This window comes from Callorhinchus milii, unplaced genomic scaffold, assembly GCF_018977255.1.
Source record: "Callorhinchus milii isolate IMCB2004 unplaced genomic scaffold, IMCB_Cmil_1.0 Scaffold7, whole genome shotgun sequence".
Taxonomy (NCBI): Eukaryota; Metazoa; Chordata; class Chondrichthyes; order Chimaeriformes; family Callorhinchidae; genus Callorhinchus; species Callorhinchus milii.
Window position 1 is genome coordinate 21893517 of NW_024704748.1, and position 24130 is coordinate 21917646.

General features: G+C 35.7%; 1 protein-coding gene across 1 annotated transcript in view; it reads right to left on the bottom strand.

Moving 5' to 3' along the window:
- Nucleotides 1-6835: 6835 nt before the first annotated feature.
- LOC103180383 (transcription elongation regulator 1-like protein) overlaps nt 6836-24130 on the bottom strand; it is a 129977-nt gene continuing 112682 nt past the window's right edge. Inside the window, exon 9 of the mRNA XM_007896196.1 lies at nt 6836-7108. Within this exon, the coding sequence (XP_007894387.1) occupies nt 6952-7108 (157 nt within the window). The 3' untranslated portion in view covers nt 6836-6951. The remainder of the gene's footprint in view (nt 7109-24130) is intronic.

Below are 24130 nucleotides of genomic sequence, written 5' to 3' on the forward strand. Positions count from 1 at the left end.
ATTGCCACGTAAACTAAAATGTGAAATTATGTAAAATAAAAAAATGCAAAATAAAAAAGAAAGGCCATTTTGAACCTAGCTGGGTGTTAAGTGATAAAAATAAGAGAGGTTTATATTGAGACCATGAGTACAACTGTATGAAATATGAAGAGTATGCAGTATTTCAAGGAGTACAATTTACCGTGGAAACAAGTAGGCAGTCTCAAAGTAGACAGAATGATAGATTTTCAGTGGTAACAGATCTGATTTCTGAAGAATATATTCATAAGAGTCAACTGAAACTGAGCAACATTTGTGGGGGTGGGATTGGGGGAAGGAGTTGAGCATCTGAATCAAAAATAAATCTCAGAAAGATACAGAAGAAGATGAGACCTGAGATTACCTGACCCGTCTACACTGTTAAATATACCAATTCCAGGTGCTGTTTGATGGCTTCATCCCTCCATGTCTATAAATCCTCAGCCAATATAATGCAAGGGAGCTGGTGAGGGCTTAATGTCTTTCCTCTATTATTAAAGTGGTTCCCTGTGGGCACAGTTGAAAACCCAATTTAACTTATTGTCAGAGGGATGACTTTCAGAATTATCTAGACTGAAGGATGAGATCAAATGGGCCAAAAGGCCTTCTCCAGCTCAACCTTTCTTGTGAATTTGTGAACCCCAAAAGCTCCCTATATGGAATGCTGAATTATTAAAAATAGATCAAATCATCAATTGTCAGGCTAGTGTGTTGAATTAACTGTTTCAGGGGATTGCTCTGGAGATGTCTTTATATTTGTAAGTGTCCATTTGCAGCACTGTGTTGGGATAGAGATTATTATTCTGTTATGAATATGAGCAAACAGCGCTTGCCCTAACACGTCAAGGTACACATTCTAGGGGATGCATTCCAGTACATAAAGGCAATTGGAATGTTTTAGCTCCAATTCATAATAACCATTTGAAATTGAACATAAGAAGTATGTTCTGAAGATGACTGATTGTTTGCTGATGAAAATGATCAGTCAGCATTTTTTAGTTTAATTCGATAGTTTCAAATGTGAAATATCTGCCGTGGAAGATTTTTAAAAATTCTGGCTTCTAACAGGCCTCCACACTTCAATTTATTTTATGTATTCTTCTCCTCTTTTACTATTGTAATGGGAACTTTTTATTGATTCAGAAAACTAGCATAACAATAATCTCCAGGTTTTACATTATTTATCTGTGGAAAGAAGCAAAGAAAGCTAAATCTATTTAACTGGAAAATATATTTTTTTACATGACCACAGGCATTCATATACTTTGTTGCATAACAACAAAATATAATTTTGTAGACGATCAAAATTTCTAGCAAAATACTATGGCAGAGAGAAAACATTTTTGTCCGTTTTCCACTGTCGTACTCATTACATGTCTTTCAGGTGGGATAAACCAATTATTTTGCATAATACCAGAGAAGCATACAGTGCACAGATGTATCTGAATTTGTAACAACAGATCAAGGTAAGACCTTTTTCCTGATGCATGCCCACAGAAGTCCTGTAGCTCAGTGGTTAGAGCACTCGCCTTGCAAGCGAGACACCTGGGTTCAATTCCAGGCAGAGGGCGAAACCTTGGGCAAGTTTCCTTACTCCACACACCTAATAATAATCCCTCCAAAACAAAACAATAATAAATTGGTCATTTTTAATCCACGACTGTTTGTGGGACACTGCTGTGCGCAATTGGCTGCCACGTTTCGCCCACAAATATACGGTCAATTCACCTTACAGTGTGTTCTGTGAAGCGCTTTGGGACATCCTCCCGACGTGAAAAGCGCTATATCAAATGCAAGGATTATTATTATTACAGTCTATCCTGTGAAGCACTTTGAGTCGTCGAGAAGACGTGAAAAGTGCTTTATCAAATGCAAGGATTATTATTATTATCTTGGTAGACAAGGAAATATGTCGTCTTTTGCCCTACATTAAATTTAAATATGACACATTTCCTTGCACACATTAACACAGCATTAAAACTGTTTCTGGCCAACATTTTGATACTCATTGACTGTTAATGAACTATTTCATTCAATTGATAAGATGCTAAACATAAAACTTACAGCAAACTTTGATTTTGTTATGCTCAACAGTCCCGATTAAAACTGTGTCACTGCATAATGCAGCCATATTAGTTGTGAAAAATAATTACAAACTAAAAGTTACACAATTAAATAAAAGGACTCAAAAAAGAAGATCCAATAAGATTAAACTTTGAAAATGTAACTCCAGTACAGAGTAACAAACAAATCAAATAATAATCTTTGTATTTGATGTAACATCTTTTACATTGGGAGGATGTTTCAAAGGCTCTTCACAGGATTTACCGTAAAACATAGTGACTGGAATTTGCATGCAACAAAGTCCCACGAACAGCCATGAAGTGAGTAACCAATCAAGATTTCTGAAAGCTGGTAAAGTGCAAAACAGTTTGAAGTACAAAATACCAATCTGAAAAACTCCCTGGTTAAATTTAATAGTGGTGCAGTGAACACTGATTGATTTGGCACTTACAGACTGCAAAAGTTATCCATGTTTATGTATTACACAATTGTAAGGTGCTATTTGTTCAGTGTTTATCCTTTCAAATTTAAAATATTATGCTTTGTGTATTTCCTGCAAAGATCGATTTAACTTTTAAGTTATATCAATCATTCAATTGATCTGGCATATAAATAATTCTATCATATCCTTCCTAGGCATAACATCAATAAATATATATGATCTAGGGTTCATAAGAAGTGGAAATCATTACTGTGATTAAATATGGAATGTGAGCAAACAGAAAGGCTTTGTTATGGGGGATGGTTTGACCTCCCTCTGAGATAAGTCAGTTCTTGTCCACTGAATTGATATGTTGAAACAGAACATCCCTGGCACAGAAATACAGTGAAATCAACCTTTTAGGAGATTGTGTTTGTGTGTGTGTTTGGCAAATATGTTTAATTCATTCCTAAATCTTTTAAATTTAATTTATGATGTGGCAGGATATAAGCCATTCTTATTTAAGATTATAATTTGTTAAAGATCACAAATCAGGCAAAGTTTAGAAGGAACAGAAGGTCCAGAATCCACCTGAGAAATAGATCAATTGACCAGGATTATGATTGTTTGAAAGTTCATTCTTTTGTAACCTGCACAACTGAACACTAGAAACCAATAAATACCAGCTCATGTCAACTTAGATTTAATTGACTCTGCTGCAAGTTAAGGGCAGGCTAGCCCCACTTATCCTGGTCCTCTATTTATTATTTTTGACGTATATGACATGTAATCTGCAAAATAGTCTTGGACAATTGGTCTCTCCTCAACTGGACAGGAATGGCAGATTCCTCTAACTCTCAAGGCAATTTTTAGTCTTCTTAAAAGATCATTTCTCAAGAGCTTCTGAATGATTTCTTCAGTGTTTTATCCCCTATGCTTTTTTTCTAACTCAATCACTTTTAAGTGCTATTAATTGAATTTCGATGCATCTGTTGCCAAACCAAGCACAATTATTGTACACGGTTGAGCATTTGTCACACTATTTAACTATGTAAGTACAAATTAATTCTGATTTGATATAATGGGGGTCTGAATTGCAGCAATTTCAAATGGGATTTGAAGTGAAATGAACAGCCATGGAGTGAGTGAACACATTTATTTGGAGGATTGTTGGCCAGGACACCAGAAAAAAACTCCCTTCTCTTTTCAAGTAATGCAACAGAGTCTTTAATGTCCACTGAACAGGTATACAGGACCTTTGTTTAATCCCCCATCTAAAGGTTGTTACCTCTGAAAATGCAGCATTCCCCCAGCATGGTACTAAATTATCAGCCAAGACAATGAGCTCAGAGTTTAGACACAATCTTAAACACACAGCCTGCTGACTCAAGAGAGTGGCTATCAATTGAGCCAGGATGACACCTGACATACAAGTACAGTAAAGGTATAGATACCTCACTTTATAATTAAGGTTCTCTATGGTGTTATTTTGTGGAACCTCCACTTTAAACCTGGTTTAAGCCTGGGACGTCCTCCTGATATGAAAGACGCTATACAAATGTGATTTTGTTGTTGTTTTGGTTTTACAATTCTCCTCTCATCTGCTAATTTCCCCCAATCCAGATATGGCTTACTCTAGCATTTAATACTGGAGCAGATATTAAACATAGGGCACTTAATCTACCCGTTCTGAATTCTCTGAAGAAATCTGCTCAGCCTGTTAGAATCGGCTCAGCACCTCAAGCCCTCTGAGGCACTACCCTACATGGAGGGCGCTATATAAGTGCAAGTTGTTGTTGGATTAATGTGTAACTACTCACTTCTGTTTTGAATGCTGAACAAATTGATTTCAACAAAAACTATTCATCTTCAAGAAACTTCAAAATCGCTTAGAAATTAATCACATTTAAGAGTACAAATTATCCATTCTTGCTGCGTGGTGATACATTACATGTCTCTGTGAAATATTAATCAAAGACTAGCAAAAATGTTGATGAGAAGACCAACTGATAATAACAGAACCTAATGAATGCCTCCATTAAACAGAACATTGACAATTCCACAAGGCAACTTACAATAGAAAAGATATGTTTCCCAAATGTTCCTTCATCTTAAGACAATTTACTGGTTTAACTCAGAAGGATGACAGAGTAAAACTTGCATAAGTCTTATCTTTATAAATCGTATCATTGCCCAAGTTGTACACTCAACTGAGTCCGATTCAGTTTCGTATCAAAACCACTTAAGATATCCTTGCACTAGTTGTATTAATCATCTCCTACCTCGTATCGTCACTCCCCTATTCTCCATTACTTCTGCACTTTCCGGCTGCATTAAATCATGGGAAACGATGTCCTGATTCATCGCCACATGCAGACTTACAGAGGGTCAACATTCATAAAATGAATACTTTCCCCACTGATTGAACTTATTTCAATTACCGCTGAACATCCAATTTGAGACACCTTGACAACGTGATAAGGCACTATATCAAATGCAAGGATTATTATTGTTATTATAATGACTGATGGGCATCTTGTCTTGTACGAAATGATGCATCCATGTGGATGTCAAGGGACATCAGAACAAAATGAGCTGAAAAATGAGGTGAACATGGATCAGTGTGAGGTTAGTGTTTCAATTGCGGAAAATGACATGGAAGTGTGGATAGAAGCAAGCTTGCAGATGATATTAAAGTGGGAGGTTTTTTTCCTATCTTGCATCTTTATGATATTCCTTATTGAAGTCGTGTCTATTGCTAATCTCTGATGAACTGAAGACTTTTTTTGCAGTGGCCTACAGTCAAGAATAGTGTGATACAATAGTTTGTATTTTGTGCTGTTAAATTTTAATGCTATCGAAATAGTCTTCACCATGGATTTGCTGGAGATGTGCTTCATTACTTTGGGAAGAAATTATTCAAAATATCTCTTCAGTGGATGGATTAAAGTATTAATGGAAATGTTACAGATTAAATTGTACGCGATCTGAACTGAGTGGATTTGAAGGGCCAAATGTTCTTTCTTTATCCCATACTTTCTGATCGTAATCAATTCTTTGCTTGCTTTAAGTACAGTATTCTGGCACATTTTAATTTTCCAGATGAGTTAATTCTTTGCACTATTTTTATTGCACTTATTTAAATTCATATAACAACCTTTCCTGTGAGATTAAAATTCTTAATTATTTTCAGATTTACAAACTCCAACTGCTTAATAGAACTGACAAATGTGTTGTTACAGTGTGTGCAAGGTATATGTGACTGTAACTGTGAAATTAAATGATTATAATACAGAATAATTAGATCAGACTGTGAAATATTTATTAATGAAAATACACGAATTTGTGTATACATACTTTCAAAAAGAAATCATTCAAGACATTAAACCAGAAATGTCATGGAAATTAGTGTGGCTGTTAATAAAAGTAAAATGCTGATTTCTTTCTTTCAGATAATGCATAAACTATTCAGATATTATCTGACAGCATTGCATTACAAAATCATACTGTAAATGGTTTACTTTACCACAAGCACCTTTAAATCAGTACAACGTCATAAAAAGCTAATTTTGTGAAATTACAGGCAGTCTCTAATAGATCTACTAACGTTTTAAACATCAAGCTCACACTACTAATTAGGCACCTTGCATTTCATGAGCATTAATTCACTCATTAACTCACAGATTCAATAAAGAGCATGTATTAATGTAAATAGTTTAATACTGTACATTTTCCAACCTCAACATCACTATTTCAGAGATATGGATAAATGTGAAGCAACACATAATTGGATTAAAATTATCATGTTATTTCCTTAAATACTGTAATTATGCTTTTAACGGTGCAAATTAATAAACTGGTCCTTTGGGAAGAACCTAGTCCTACTCTAGCGTAAGAGCTTTTGGAGTAATGGTCCCATCTCATGTCCATGTTCAGCATCAATCTGTGCATATTGAGCTATCAAAGGGTTCAACAGTTATTACTGAACACCCCATAAATTCTGCTCAACACTAGCATTTTTTTTCCTTACAAAACATAGATTAAAAAAAAGATCAGCTTTGAAATAATGATATTTTCTGCCAGTTAAAACAGAGCAATGAGTTCATTAACATGAAACTTACACACTGTTATAGTGAGTGATGCTGCACTAATGGATGTGTAAACAAATACAACTATCTTATCTATAATTTTCTTTAAATAAAATGTAAGGAATGAAATAGTTGTGCTTTAACAAATGTCGTTTCACAAAAATACCTTCAAATTAATAAAGAATCAATATATTAACCAATGTCATTTATATTAAAAATGTTTTAACTGGTACCATCTGCAAGTTTAAATTTTAATAGATGCAAGGTATTACGCAGTACTGTAAATGATCTTATAATACAATTATTCAAATTTCTTGCTATAGTCACTGAATCTGTAAGAGCAATTCACTCTCATGTCATTCATCTGATCTTCCTCAGTCGAATTCTATTTTCTTTATCTTTCTTTTTGAGAATGTTTATGAACTGATTGAAGAAATGTTCTTGATCTTTCTTTTTCTGTACCATTCTAAACCGATGTTCTCTCCCATATTTTTCTGCAAACTCTTGGAAAGTGGATCTAGAAAGAAGAGGCGAGACATAAAACAATGATAAGCTTGTGCAACAGTCTGGACATGATGCGCTAAAAGCATTGGGCCTGACAATCAGAGTACTTGGACTGCAAAATGTCTCTTTTTATTTTTAGTTAAGCATTTATTTCATAAAGCCTTTCATAAGACATGGAACATTATGAATACAGTCACTGAAGAATAAATACAATCCTTTTAATCTTTCATTTAATTAATCAAATTATAGTGTTAGGGTATTGTTGTGCAAAGGCATTCCTTAAAGCACAACGATTATATTATTTCATGTTGATTAAAGAAAATGACATAAAGAATAAATTGTTTCATTTGTTGATATATGCAAACCACAACTTGCATTTATATAACGGCCCTCACACAGGGTAGCGTCTCAGAGCGCTTATTATGCAGCTTCTTATCCATTAATGCAGAATGACTCAATATAACAGTTTTACTTCAGATCGAAGGACTGGTTATATTTTCTAGAGGATAAACTTTTACATTGAAAGGTGCATTTATTTGAGCTTACTGATGTTGTGCAGGAATACACATGCTGATCATTCTTTTCTCAACTCCAAAATATCCAAAGATCAATAAAGGAAAATACTCTTTAGAAAATGTAACAGTAAATGGAAGTTGGCATGGTGACCATTTCACAGTGGTACAAAGGCATTATTATCACAGGTTTCTGAAATGTTAAACTACTCAGTGCTATTACCCCTGTGTCCTTATAAAGGACACAAACAAAAAGCCTGGTACATTGTGTTTTAACAATGAAAGAAATATAGATATGACACTTGCAGCTGAGCACACAGGATGGTCCAAACTGGGAGGTAGGAAACACAACTACTGTAAGATTGTGTAATTGTATGCTGGAATACAGTGCTATACAAAACTACATTTCCCCCTTCCCCAACCCCAGCCCCCCAACCATCTGTCCCAGAATGAAACAGGGATTTGGGATTAGACTGGATGGTTCTTGGAAAAGAAAACACTGACCCCAAAAAGTCTGAATTCAGAATGTTTGGGAGTTATTCTATGCTGTTTTGCAACAATGACCACAGAAATTCTTACACAGTTATATTGCCTTGATAAAAACAAATTCACTTAGAGTTGTTACTATGGAATTCTATCCGTTTGTATGCAAAACAGTTTACAGATCAATTAAACAAATATTCTATTGTTGACAAGAGCTATTGCATCTACTAACATTGAAGGAAACACAATGTTTTTTGCGAAGAATCTTATTACTTAAGAAAAAGTCATAGCACTAATACGATCTCATGTTTTTCTCATAAAACATTACTGTTAGATGGATTCTATCTACTACACTTTTACATGCTCTCTGCAGTACGTCTTGTGGTATGTGGTGAGCTGGGCATATTTTTTGGATTCATGTCAGTTAGTTTTATTTTCCTGAGCAGTAAACATAACATAACCACCTCATATATCACATAATTTTAAATGATGATATAGGAGGAAACATATTTTGCTTCTATTTTTCGCAAGATCAGTTCAACCAGACAATTGATTTAAGACGATTCAATTTTAATAGTTACCCACCTTCTTGCTGTTGTCCAAATCAACTATGTCTAACCATCTAGTATTTATTGAAGAAAGTCATGTTAACCCAAATCTGTCAGTGCTTCAGGCATTCCTCATTACATTAATAACCCAATTCATCATCATGCAAACTGGAGGTAGCAACATAGTACCCATAACTGTTAATTATGACCTTCTCATATCTTCTGTAGCATTTAAAACTGGATTCATAAAACATTTGACAATTTCCCTTTCCTCCAGGGACTACTGCCCTTGTATAGGCCACTCACTTCTCTACCTGGACCTTATTTAGCAGTAGAAATATTCATACTTTTTTCAGTATACCCCATTATAAACTTCTCCAATCATAAGTGAGCAGGATCATCAGTCATTGCCATCAAATCTGACACTTACAACAGTTGATTTGATATTTTATATTGAAGCATGTTGTGTTTGTTTCAAGGTGAACTCATTAAAGATAAATGTATGTTTTGTACATTGGATCCATTCTTCTTCCCTTTCACTTTGTTTCTGTCTACATTGAGCAGGCAAGAGGACAGGCAGACCGCCATTGCCACTGTATAATTGGCCACTAAGACATTTTGCAAAATAATCCCTAGGTGATTGAGTCACTTATCTTTTCTCTCTTCCTTCCTGGTTGGTGGTTGCAATACACACTTCATTTAACAACACCAAATTGGTCCTTTACTGTTGGGATTTGAAGACAGCAGTGGCAGAAATTGTAGCTGCCTCCCACTGGTGTTTTGCATGTTCTCTCATAAGGTCTTAGCAAGTGCAAAATATGAATGCATTTCCTTGGTGATCCTGAATGTGTGATGACCAGATAAATCGAGGTTAAGGATTTTAAAAAAAACAATTATTGAGTTTCATTCCATTTTAATTTGCTGTCCTACAAATTGAAGTCTTGGAGGATAATGGGCAAATTTTGTACACAGCTCTCCTAATAATTGCAAGGATGTGTAGTGAATTATTTAATCCTTTATACCAATATAGTTTACATGAAGAAGCTACAAACTAACCTATTGTGTCATTTGTATAAAATTCACCAAGTGACTGCTTCTCTTTCAAATTTGCATGCAGTACTGTAATCTAGCCGTGGTATGATTTTTTTTTCTAAAGTGGTTTGTTTACAAGTAATAAATGTGCAACATATGTCCATAAATATGCATTTCCTAATTACCTTAATTCATTTGCATTTGGATTCTAAGCTATTTCTTTGGAGCAAATTTCAATAACAATTAAAGCACAGTTCAAAACATAATTAAAGCACAGAGCAAATAAAACTTCTCTTTGTCCCATAAAAAAACCTTGTTAAAACAGACAATGATCTTTGTTTGTATCAATCAATTTGCATTTTAAGAGAGTTTTACAGAGTTAGAAAGCTATTGACTTTATAATTAATGGTGATATAACAATATATGATTCAGTAAAAATGTAATTAAATGCGTTGATTCTGAACACAAAACATATTTTGTGAGAAATAGATTTAACAAAATATGCAAAGCTTTTTTCTTAAATAAATAAAAAATTCAGACTAATAATCTTAACAGAATGGTACTGAAACAATTGATGAGGTCAAATGTGTCAGAAATTTGACCCTGAAAGTTAGATTATTGGGGTCCTGTAGCTCAGTGGTTAGAGCACTTGCCTCACAAGCAAGAGACTTGGGTTCGATTCCAGGCAGGGCAAAGTTTCCTTACTCCACACACCTGATAATAATCCCTCAAGAAAAAAACAATAATCAAATTGGTCACTTCAATCCACGACTGTTTGTGGGACACTGCTGTGCGCAATTGGCTGCTGCGTTTTGCCCACAAATATACAGTCAATTCACTTTACAGTCTATTCTGTGAAGCACTTTGAGACGTCTAGAATATGTGAAAACGTGCTTTATCAAATGCAAAGATTATTATTATTATTATGATTATAAAAAGACCTGGTGAAATGCTATTAAATGCCAATGGTTTTTGCAAAAGTCAGGGTTTAGCAAGAGGTCTAATGCTTTGTCCGATAATCTTGGTTCAGTAAGTGAGATGTAGTTTCTGCATTTGAGTATTTATACTGTAGAAGGAACAAATATTTTGTTGACAGAATGTTCCACAGTCAGTAGTTTGCTGTCCATTTTGTTCAGCCTTTCTGAATTGATATAAATGTTTTTGGGGTGAAGTTGCTGCAGTTCTGTATTTCTATTGGGAATCTGGAGGCCTTGCCTTTAGAATTAGCAGTTCTTATACTCATGTAACAGATATCCTGACAGGTCAGCTGCATCTTAGAACATTGTAGAATGTGTAAGGAGTTAGGATTCTTCATTCATTCCATTGCTATGTATGGTCTTAGACTGTACCAAGGGGATGATGGAGAGAAAGGTTTTCTCTATAGTGTGCACAACAGGGCTACATAATCCCATCAGCGATTATAAGAAAGCAACAAATGAGACACATCATTCAGCACATAAAGCTTCCCCTTCCATAGCCCTGCCTACCCAACATCTGGGGAGACCAAGCCACAAATAAAGTCAAATCTTGAAGCTGCCAGTAAAAATTAGCAGGGGGCTCGAAATTTCGAAGAATTCCCACTTAAAAGATGATTTTTTAAACAACTTTGCTTCTTAATCATCCTGAGACAGTTCAGATGTTTTACCAAGCAAAAAACATTTTTGTAATTGGATAGAGCTGCACATCTTCATAGATTTTGATACACTGATGATTTCCCACCAGTCAAGCTGCTGATCTCAGTCAAAGGCCAGGCACTTTGCTACGCAGAAGAAAAAAGCAATTGCAGTTTGTACATTTGATGATATTTAACACTAACTTTAAGGCCTCAAAACATCCCAATTTAGCACATTTTGTTATACATGTGTAACACTATGTAATCTGAGTTCTCACACCAACTAGTGCCTCTGCTATGGTTGCTGCATATCTGTTCCAGCAAAGCAGATCAGTTTTAGGTTAGATTTATAAATTAAAAATGGAATGGGTGAGTCCTGCATACCTCTCAGCATCTGATTATAGAGTAGTCTAGGCAACAGTCCAGAAGTAATTAATTTACTTGCTTTCTCAATTAGAATTGATGCATGCAGCAAAGACATAAAGAAAAGAAACATATGCGAATAAGTCAGCTTTGGTTTCCTTACAATCTATTTAGGCCCATTTTTTATTTGATTTTTGCAATTCGCAGCGAAGATTGCATGGAAGTGGGATCCTGGGAATCTAACTGGTTTATCCTGATTTAAACCTTTTTCATCAATGTTATGTAATTTCCCAGGGAAAGCACAGTATAAAACCATCATAAAACAGGCTTCCAGTAGTCTTAGGACATTGGCTCTACCTCAGGCCTTGCATATTAAAAATGTGTAAAAGATCTGAGACTGACTTGTGATAATTTGGAACACTAGTTTGTGCTTTATACACCTCAAAATACACTGGAGTCATGCATGTTCCTGCCAAATCAAATAAAATGGGTCTCCTACCATCTGTTCTTGGAATAGTCTAAATGAAAAAAACACAAGATCTACACTCTATAGAGCTGAAAGCATATTGTAAACAATATTTTAAGATCTAAAGAAATCTAAGATTGAGAAGACCCAAGTCTCTGTGGCTCATATTCTGGCAGATTCTCTGTGCACTTTTCTGCCAATAATTGAACATCATTTAGTGAATAACCATCAAAGCTGTGTTTGTACAGCAATCCCCCTCTCTACCACCACCACTGAGAGAAATGGAGATTTTCTGCCACATTATGATGGAAAGACCAACATTTTTTTTAAAAAATGAGGTATCAGAACAGATTGTATCTGAACAGAGTGAGGAAAATCCCCCAGTTCTTATAGAGAATAGTTTGAATTGGTACTGAAGATCTTTTGAGGAAACAAATATTTCGACAATGATTATCCCAAGCATCCAACTGTATGCTTTAACATGCTGTTCTCTTATCCTTAAAACACTGGATTTCCTGCTTCAAATAGATTTCTCAATGTTGTGAGTTGATAGAGTATATACACACAACAAATTCAACTGTTGGGGGCACATATAATGCTATCCTCCCTGTACTTTTTTCACATGCATACCTTTCATCATCAGCAACTCGATAGTGACTAACAGCAGAAACTCGAGCTTATATTCCCTTCCCAAGCCTTTATCCAATGTGTGCAATCTAATCTGGAATTGACTGTACCGCTTGAGGTAGGTTCATATCCTTTCAGAAGCATGTGTATGACATTCATGCCCTCGTGCAAAGTCTATTTTTATTTTTAAGATAGAGCCGTTACTTCAGTATTTTTGACCACCTAAATTAAATGCTGTGGTAAAGACAAAGTTCAAAATTGTGGCATTCTTAACACATTCTGTTCCTTAATTACCCTAAATAAGGAACAGCATTTGCTTAGGAATTCTACAATTTTTCACATGTATCTAAAACCATTGTTGATTAGCGAGTTACTGATTATGAACTTGATACTTTGCTGTTTGAGGTGCTAATTATTTATTTAAACCCAAGCTATTCTCTTCTAAGATTTTCTAAAAAAAAGTCTGGGACAAAATTGATGCAGTATTTTTATGCTGCACTATCAATGACCTTGACTTGTCTCCTCTATATCAAATATTTAGTGATTCTGGCATTAGTGAAGTTAAAGGAATGATAATTTAAAGGAATGTTAAAGGAATGATAATTTGCTTGATTCACAAATCAAGAACAGATGATAGATTTTTGGAAAACAAAATCCACAGTAAACCTGTTTCTTTACATCAATTATATAATTTATTTTGCTTTTCCCCCCAAGTTTACAGCAATAAGACCTATTTTGCATTCATCTTTTATGAGTAGCTATAAGGGAAAATATACATTTATAAAATAATCAGCATTGGAAGCAAGCTCTGTTGTGGTAACATGCTACTCATGCACTATTTTGAAATAAGGGCAAATAAACGTAGATCACTGGTTAGATGACAATCAGTTAGCAAAGCCAGCATTTTGTTAATGGATAACTTGTAAGGATAATGATCTCCAAATTGCGGAGAGTCCTAATAGAGGTTATTGCTAATGACTCTGAAACTCCGTCTGATAACTGGACATACATCACACTGACCTACTGAAATGTTCAGTTGCCATATTCTACTGCTATAGTTTGGTGTGACATACCCCTGGTTTATCTACAAATATAAAGACAGTACACTTTACAGTAAATCCTGTGAAGCACTTTGAGACATTTCAATGATACAATATGGTACTGTGCCAAATGTAAGGATCGGAAGCAATGTCTCTTTGGTATTCAGAGTTGTTATAAAGAACTCTGGTTGAGAATTTGCTTACAATTAAGACCCCAATGTGGCTTTAATATTAATATGAGCTATCCACATAAATGGTATTATAGAAAATCATGCATGTAATCATTCCACAAAATATCAATTTAATATCATCTTTTACATCACTTAGCCAGTATAGAATGGAAACACCCACAAATGGTCACTCTATTCTTGATTCTCTAATGTTTAAGATAAAACTATTATATAAATTATAATCATGCAGAACATAATCCAATGAAACATGTTCTTTCAGCACTGTAACCAAAATGATGCTGTGAATGTCTACATTTATGCATTCATGGGTTATCTCTAAGAATTGACAGCAGCAACATTTTACGTGAAATAATTTTGTGACAAGCAAAATTGCACTGTATTTTAATATCAATATCAGCTGTGTTGCATGACTAACCACAAAATGTTAGATTTCATATAACCCACGGATAACACAAGAATCATACATCTTTCCTGTGATGCAATCCATAGGAAACATGAAGCATTATTTTGGCTACAGTGCTGAAAGCTACTGCTTTATCAAATCATAAAATATAGTAATCATTCTTCCTGTAACTTAGATCACAGCTAAATGGAGAAAGGCTACGCATTAATCTAAAGTCTAAATGGTAATAATACTTTTGATAGTTTAATATAAATAACTGGAAGCTGTAACCTGGTGGGGTAATGTATTGGCTCAAGTTCATTCTATAAAACAGGATTTATTTTACGCTGATTTGCAAAAACAGTGACCTTCTTAATAGCAAAAACATTTCTATTTTATAATTTAATGTAAGATAGACACCCATGAAATACTAGACCAGGTTTCATAACTGTGCTTTGTTCAGTCTCAATCTCCTCTGCTAAGGCCTTGTGTGAAGTGTAGACAACCTTCTAGTTTAGTCAGTAATTTTAAATAGATAAAACACATTTTAGGCTTGCATTTGCAATTTATTAAACACACATTTGTGCAATGGGCCAAAATAGCCCATTAATTAAATATATCTCAAAGCAACATTTCAGCAATTCATTTATAATTTATCATTTACTGAAATAAATACTCACAGGAAGAGGGTTTCAACACCAAACACAGCCAGAAACTGGAGTAATAAAGTGAATAAGGTGAAAATGTCTGCACAGTTGGGGAACAAACATTTTTGTTATCCACCATTCCTTTTAGGTTTCTTTTGCAGCTGGGTTACTAGATTCTAGTCTTTGTTCTACGATTGCTTTTTTATGATGTGCATTTTGCTCGAGGATACTAACTATTGAAGCTTTTGCAGCTCCACTAGAAGAGGTGCACCACTGTGCATGCCACATTCTTTACAGAAAATATTAAAAATATTACTTGCATTTGTTATAGTGCCTTATTATATTATCAAGACATCTCAATGTACTTCACAGGATTCTTCTGTAAAGTGTGGTGATTTTTTATTTGAAGGTGAATGTGGGAGCCAATTTGTGCACAGCAATGTCCCACAAACAGCCATAAGGTGAATGAGCATTTTGATCTGGGGTGTGTTTGGCCAGGGTACTAGGAGAAATAAAACAAATTGTCAGTTGAAGAGGTGACTTTCAGCAGAAGAAACAGGAAAGCAAGTTGAAGAGAAAAAGCAATGCCATAGAAAGTATAAATAGGTGTAGGACAAAAGTGTGGCAGGGATAAGAGAAATCATACAGATAAAGTGAGGAGAACTTTGAAAAGATAAAAGTAGAGAGGAGTAATCATAGAGAGAAAATATAAGGAGAGAATTAGGAATAGAGAAAATAATAGAGAAAAAAAAACCCTCTTTATTATTCTTATTCTTAAACTAGTTCCGGACTTTCTAAATCAGAACTGCTTTTGACCTTAGCTGTAACATTTCTGGTATATTTGAATTACTCCAATTTGTACTGACATGATGATACAAAAGACAATCTAAATATAGAGGAACACTTGATTCATTTAATTTGGGCTTTAACTGCATATTATTTAAGAGAAATTAATTGGATGCATTATTAATAAATGTAATCTTTTTATAATAAAATGCTGTCATGTGGTTTATTTCATTAATGGGAAGCTGTTAATTGACAGAATTTAATTGATTTGGAGATTTAATTAATTTAACTAGATGGAAATTTACCATTGGAGACAAGTAATAGTCTGTCCGGAAATTGGCAAGTCCTGGATGAGCAACGTGGAATTTCCTTTCTTTTAGGATGTTGGGTGAAGCTCTATTCCAATCCTAATCATGGCAATTAAATGGCAGCTCAGTTGTGCTCAAATTTTATAATGTTTAATGCGTCAAGATATTGTTAAAGTTAACAACATGATGAAGGGTACCTTCAATGATAGTGTTAGGGTACAGAATGGAATTTAGTGGTCTGGACAACCTGAATACATATTTTAGGGTAAAATGTGTGCTATGACACCGTGCTGATAAAGAAACATGACCATTAAATTATTATGCAAAGTAGTAATAAGTAAATCAAAATAAATACACAATGATGGGAGAATTAATGTAGTGTATTATGATTTCTTTCATTTCTATCTCAACATTAAAGGCTATGTTCAAGGACAAGAATTGGTACTTAACTAGAGGTCATAGACAGTCAGAACATCTCTCACAAATTCCCACACTGTTGCTAATGCAGGCCTTGGAATTCATATTCAATGAGGTAGCCATGGTTAGCTTCAACCATTGTGAGATGGCCTCAACCAAAAATATGTTTTCTCCTGATGTGAAAGGCGCTATACAAATTGAATCTGTTGTTGTTTGGAATGGCAAAAGTGTAGGTAGTTGACCTTCATATGACTAGTACTTCGATTCTGGTCTGTATCTGATAGAATTTTTTGTGTGAGGAAAGCTAAAATTTAGGCCAAGATTTACTTAATGATGTACTTAATGAATTGCAACATGTCTTATAATTTTTTTAAAATTGCTATTCACCTAGATGATCATGTAAGATAAAACAACGCAAGACACATGTTACGATTAACATTTAGTAAAGCACATCCAGAGATTCTAAGGGAAGTGTTAGAACTTTGACAGGTACAATAGTTGTTACCAACTGCAATTGTGTTGCCAGCTCCAGGTTTAATTGATAAATAAGTAAAGGCAGTCCTGGTGGTAGTATGCTGAACTTCTATTTGGAGGACTGATTCAATCATGCTCTTAATAACCATTCAGACTTAATTCCAGTCAATCAAGATGTTTTGTGGGCGCCACAGTGGAGCTCTGGAACGATAAATCTAAATGGGAGGAGAAGCAGACCCAAACAATCCTACCCTGCTGAATGAAACAAACTCTGTATTCAGCAAATCACAGAAGATGCAATGCCAAAAGACAGTGGCATAGTGATAGCAAGGATAAATCATTTCACTTGGCAAATAACCATTGTCATGCTGGAAAAATAGAACGTCCACAATTTGAAACAAAATTTGCCATTTGTCAATGGTAACTTTCTCTTCTGTCCTGAGACGTTTAAACCTTGTTGGTCTGTTACAACTTTTCCCTGTCCTACTCGAATGTGTTCAAAAATACAAAATGTGTATGCAGGATTTATAGGTCAATAACAGCCAATACTTTTAATAATATCCCAGTGCTAGGCAGGTGAGTTGTTGTGGATCTTGTAATAATTCACAAGGTCACAAGGGAAGCTTGGATGAAGAAGATCCTTCAGCACAATATCGTTTTCCAGGTACAACATTAAGATGTTTCTAAAGTGAATCTAGCATCCTGGGCTCAATCATCTTTCCTAGTAATCTGTTCTAGTTGTTGATCATCCTCTGTGTAATGAAATACTTACCAATGTCTGCCCTCAAATTACAACCCCCCCACCCCCATGTTTAGTTTCTTGTCCTACCGCCTTGGCATATTTGAAAGTAACAACAACAACAACTTGGATTTATATAGCGCCCACCACGGCGGACGGGGTTTCAGAGCACTTCATAGTAACGGATCCCGGGGCCGAGCCGGGGGGAGGGGAAGAAGATGACCAAAGACGTGATTGAAAAGAAAGGTCTTCAGCCGAGACCTGAAAATAGGAAGAGGGGGCGAGGCGAAGAGAGTGAGGAAGGGAGTTCCAGAACCTCGGGGTATAGTGGCTAAAGGAACGGCCGCTGATGGTGGAGTGGAGGATTTCGGGGGATGAGGAGGAGGCCAGACCCGGTGGAGCGAAGGCATCCGTCACTGTTGTGAGGAGAGAGGTCAGAGAGGTAGGGGAGTGCAGAGAAGTGGAGGGATTTGAAGACAAGGGTGAGGATCTTGAAGTCGATCCTCTCTGGGACAAGCAGCCAGTGCAGTCTGGCAAGGACTGGGGGAATCGGGGAGTGGAGTTTGGTGCGGGTAAGAATGTGGGCGGCAGAGATCTGGATGACCTGGATTTGATGAATGGTAGTGGAGGGGAGACTGGCAAGAAGGGCATTTGAAATTCAATTGTTTGCACAGAAATAACATATGGAGAAAAGGAACTTAGAAGAAAAGATATTACTGAGAAACTCGAAACACCTTATGATAATTACCCATTTTCACCTGTCATTTGCAACTATATTTATTGCATTTGGGGCCAATTACATTCCCTCCAAATTTAACGTAACAGCAAAACTGCCATCTGTGCATCTTGTCTAAGTACAAGTAAAATATCAGTAGTCTTAAAAACATTATATTATAACCAGAACAATGTAGGTTTGCTTCATTGTTTCAGACTCCTTCTAATGCTTGACCAACATATTGCTGCTCCTCCAGGCTGTAATCTGTGTTCTTGTACATTGTTTATCTGAATAGGCTTACAGTATTTAAAATATTTCTTACAGAGTCACTTACAGTGGCAAATAACAGCTTTCAATATTATTCCACTTCGAGTGCCAAGCAGAAGCCGAATCAATAAGAAAAAGCAGTTGATTTAGTTGCCATTTATTACTGTGAATTTATTTTGAATACCTGCCATTTACCATTTTAATGCTACAAATCTTAATTCCCTGTTATATAGAATCTGTCATGTGTGCATCTACAGCATCATTAACATTAGTTTTTCTGCTTCCATTCTGGCAACCCTCAAAAAAGAGCACACTTTTTTACACAACACTTCTTTGGAATACTTCAAATATGATCAAGAATAAAACTGGTGCAACAAATGACAGCATAACACAATCTATTTCTGGGGGCATCAGATCAAATCACCAGGACTCCAGTTCTGATGTCTACAGTTTCCAGCATGATTATTTATGCAGTGATTCTACATTTCATGTGGAGAATTTGCAAATTAGACCCCAATTTCTGAAACTTGTTGCAAAAATACTGAGGTTTAAATGGAGCTTTAAATTTGAATGAAGCTTGATCAGAGTTAAAGAGGAGTTCTGTCTTTATTCTTTATTCAGGAATTCAATCAGCGAGGACCATGTACTGCATAATATAATATCCTTGACCTAGATTCTCTCTTGGAAGCAGAATATTAATGTACTGCAGTCCAACAATACTCTGTTCCAACGGTACCTATTCAGGATTTTATATTGTTCTATTTCTACAGACATGACAGACTATTCAAGACCTGGGTTCCATCCCGGCAGAGCGAAACCTTGGGCAAGTTTCCTTACTCCACATGCCTGATAATAATCCCTCACGAAAAAATAAAATAAAATAATAATTTGGTCACTCAATCCACGACTGTTTGTGGGACGCTGCTGTGTGCAATTGGCTGCCGCATTTCGCCGACAAATATACAGTCAACTTACTTTACAGTATATTCTCTGAAGCACTTTGAGAAGTCTAGAAGATGTGAAAAGCGCTATATCAAATGCAAGGGTTATTATTAATATTATTATTATGTTAAACTTAGGTCCCTGTTCAGTTAGACATTAAAGATTCCATGGCACTATTCAAAAAAAGGGAGTTTCTCCCAGCATCCTGGCCAGTACAGATAAAACGTTTGGCTGTTCACTTCATGGCTATTGTGGGACATTGCCGTGTGCACATTGAATTACATGAGATAGAGAATCAATTTATTGTTGAGCTTTGATTGTATATTATATGCAGTATAAATAAAAGAAAGGCACTACAAATACTTGGAAATGAACCCAGTTGAACCTGATTCCCTAACCTTCTGAACTAGAAGGCAAGTGTGCTAACCCATCAGATAAGTCACACGGCAAAGAAAAACTGAGATCCAATAACACATGTAACTGCCAAATGGAGGTAAGTTTGGGTAATGATTTCTGTAAATTAGAAACTATTGGAGTCAATCGGTTAAAACATTAGGAAGCATCTTTCAGTCAATATTGAGCAGACACTGCCATGCAGGTTCATAGGTTTGTCCCCTTTTGATGGATTAGTGTACTAATGACAGTACTAATGACATTGTACCTTGCAAATTAATGTAATTAAAATACACTATAAAGAGAAGAATTAGCATGTGCTGGGAAACCTTAGATTATTCCACTGGTAAAGTGAAATACGACTTAGATGGCAGACACTGCAATTACCTGTTTAAAATCTAACGGGTCATCGGCATTCTTTAATGGCCCTTTTTAAAAAAAACAGATGTATCAAAAGATGAAAACACACAGGAATTAATCCAGAAAGTCTTAAAAGATTATTATGATTCCAGCAAAATGAATTAAAGAAAGATAAAAGCTGTACTATTGTTGTCCTGTAAAATGACCAGGTCAACATTTTGTAGCTAATGAGTGAAACCAGCAAGTTGTAAGCGATTGATCACCTTTGGACTAAGGCATTCCTTAGATTTCTAAAGAAGGCCAACAGTCACTTCACTTGACAGTAATTAATGTCAAGAACTTTACGACAACAATATGATAAGGTGCAATAAAAATGTAAGTCTTTCTCCTTTCTAATGAGGAATGTAATCAAAAGGAGAAGAAATTCAGTAATACTCGTATAAGTCTGATCTGTACAAATCGTATGATCGCCTAAGCCTTACATCTGCCGATGTCCCGTTCAAGAGTTTATATTCTATGGAGGTTTGACATAACTCATACTTTTCATAAATCATATTAAATGTATGGTCCCAACTGATACAACTTAGTGAGGTTTACTGTATGCTGTATAATAATAACACGCCTAATAATAATCCCTCCAAAACCAAAAACAATAATAAATTGGTCATTTTCAATCTACGACTGTTTGTGGGACATTGCTGTGCGCAATTGGCTGCCGCGTTCGCCCACAAATATACAGTCAATTCACTTTACAGTGTGTTTTGTGAAGCGCTTTGGGACGTCCTCCCGACGTGAAAAGCGCTATATCAAATGCAAGGATTATTATTATTATTATTATATGCTATGTTAAAAGGCATGAGAGCATCAGACTGTCTGGTTGCATGTATAAGATCAAGGGCATTACTAGACTTCCACTTTAAAAGCACAAAATATATAATTAAGTCAAAGGGGAAAATTTTACACTTTGTCTGGGAATAAACTACGATTGAATTGATTCATATTCAGCTTGCCCAAAATGCAAACAAATGCTCCAAGTAGGTTGCCATTTTGATAGACTCTCTAGTCATTCGGCTCTTCGGTGCAGGAACAGACCAGAAAGCTGATGGAGTTAATATCAGCCATGAGGTGGATGTGCTGGGAATAAGAAAAAACTTTAAAAATAATTTTAGTAGTGCACAAGGTCAAAAAGTACAAGAGCAACCATCTGCTCGGTGCTTGGATTTGGATCCACTGCATTCAGTTAACATAATAAACAGGTGGAAGATATTGATGTTGATGTCAATTTCAGCTCACCTATACAGGGATGAGTGGCAGTCAATTAGAAACCGTCAGCTTTTCTTCTTGTGCAGCCAGGAGAAACTGCCTGCAAGTTGTTTGCAATGATCCAAAAGGAGGTAAAATCATTAGTGCTTAACCATTCAGCATTTTACTGAAAACACTGTTTCAGGGCCTACACTATCCCTCGTGAGAATTTAAAAATGCACCTCAGCTTTTTAAAACAATAACAATGAGTGTGGTCATTCAGATGCTAAATATGGTCAAAAATCACATAGCTTAAGTGAAATGAATGAAAAATCTGTGAGGACAAGAGTGTGTGTTAACGTACTGCAAAGGTGTTATGCTTCTTACTGTTTACTGGATATCTGGGGACTTGAACCCAGATGTTTAGAATCCGATTATTGTTCTTGCTCATTATTCACTATCTCGCGAAGACATTTTTCTGCTTGTGGTCCATTACCTTCCTTATATTCCTCTTTTTCGTAGATATACGATGGCAATTACAGCAAGAGAAAATATCATACCCCACTGGAAACACTTCTTGATGCACTTCCAAAGATTCAGCATTCTCTGAATATCTGCTCATACCATGGCTGAATATATGTACTAAGGATCAGAGCCTGAGAAAATCTATCAATTTCCCAGTGTTCAGCAACAGTTAAAAGCCAAAATTGCTGCTTTTGACAATGTTTGTGTCAATTGCTATTTGGCCCTTTTTTATTTGAAATGAGAAAATGTTCCATACTATGGAATAAAGCATGATTAGCCTTCTATAAAGGTGAGAGCTATCAGTATCAATATGTGACTTTTGGAGAGGAGGTTATTTAAACAAATTGTAACAATTAGAACATTCAACCAAAGAACATACTTCTAGATTATAATTGGCAATAGGATGAGCTTTTGGGAAGTCAAACGCACAGAAATAATCAAGTCTATTTGAAGCAGAGGAAGCTCAGTTGCTGATGGATAAGCAAGCCTGCTCACAGTACTTTACACAACAATTTTGAATAGACAATATATGAAGGAGATTTCCCTGGCATCAGTCTCAAAGGAAAAAACTGCATTGATAGGGCCAGAATAGGGAATAGGGACCAGAAAACTAGCCAGTAACAATTAAAAGAGTAATAAGTGTTTGACAAATAACATTTTGGGATTTGCTCCCAAATCCATTAAATGATGAGTTAACACATACTCTGCTCGGGTTTCCCCACTTTCCACCCCCATTTCCCACGTCCAAACAACAGAAACAGTTTGTTAGGACGATAATACTGATTTAACAGAAACAGAAGCTCTTCAGCTTGATTGAGGTTCAGCCCTCCCCATTAGTCAATCTGGATGCGAATAGTGGAAAAACAAACTAGAGTATGCAGGTGGCCATCTTTGTATTAATTCTTTAATGTCAGAAAAAGCAAATACTGCATGTAATTTAGACAAAACACTAATTAATTTTGCATAATTAAAAGAGTGAGAGCTTCTGACTTTGTTGAAAGAGTGTTTGCAACAACTGTATTATTCATTCTGTGGTTATAGGCCTAAGTTTAAGTTTTAAGCTCCTTAACTCACAAAGAATAAAAGACTTATTAGTGTTAATGCTTATTAAATATTTATAAGACTGCATAGACACTCATGAATATGCCTGCTCTTTTTGTTTAAATGTTCCTTCCACTATTTCCGCTGTTCTCTCTCCCGGTTATCTCTTTTCAGCACACATGGCAAGATCAGGATAGGAGTCAAGCAACCTGTCCTTAGGTCTCTGTCAAACAGGCTCTGTCACTAGACACTAGGAAGTACATGACAATGAGACAGGCTGATTTGTCCTCACATTTTATCTTTCTTTCTTGAGGAAGTGCCTCACCTCAGCTCCCCTGAACCATTTGGCTGCAATACATGGGCAGGAGAGGAATTTCCAAAAATGGGATAATAATCACCTGCCAGTGAGTATCATCATGTCAAGAATCAAAATGTGTTACTCCAGCTTGTTATTTGCAAGCAAAACCAACATGATGAAAACACATAGCTTCTCTTTGCCCAAATAGAAAAAAAGTTTGGAAAAAACTTTCTTTTGAAGATTGGGGTAAATAATGTGCTTGTTTTATTCCCATTCATAAGGCTTTTCCTGTCATAAGTACAGAATGCAACGTTCTCAAGCACTAAGGAATAAAATATTTATCTCCAATGTCTCTGTAAAATTAATTGCAATTCAATGAAATATTCTTTGATTTTCTTCTGAATGTTTGTGCGGATAAAAGCATTCAATGAGGTGAGGACTGCAATTATCTATTAAGCAGCTGTGTATTCACACACCCAGATTGTTATCTGGAGCCTGTGTGTGCCTCTCTGACAGCATGCCAACTAGGTGACACTTTTGTCTTAGATGAAAATCAAAAGGATTGGAAAAAAACAGATAGATAGAGAAAGGCTGGGAGAAGACATGACACAGACAGGCATAAGCC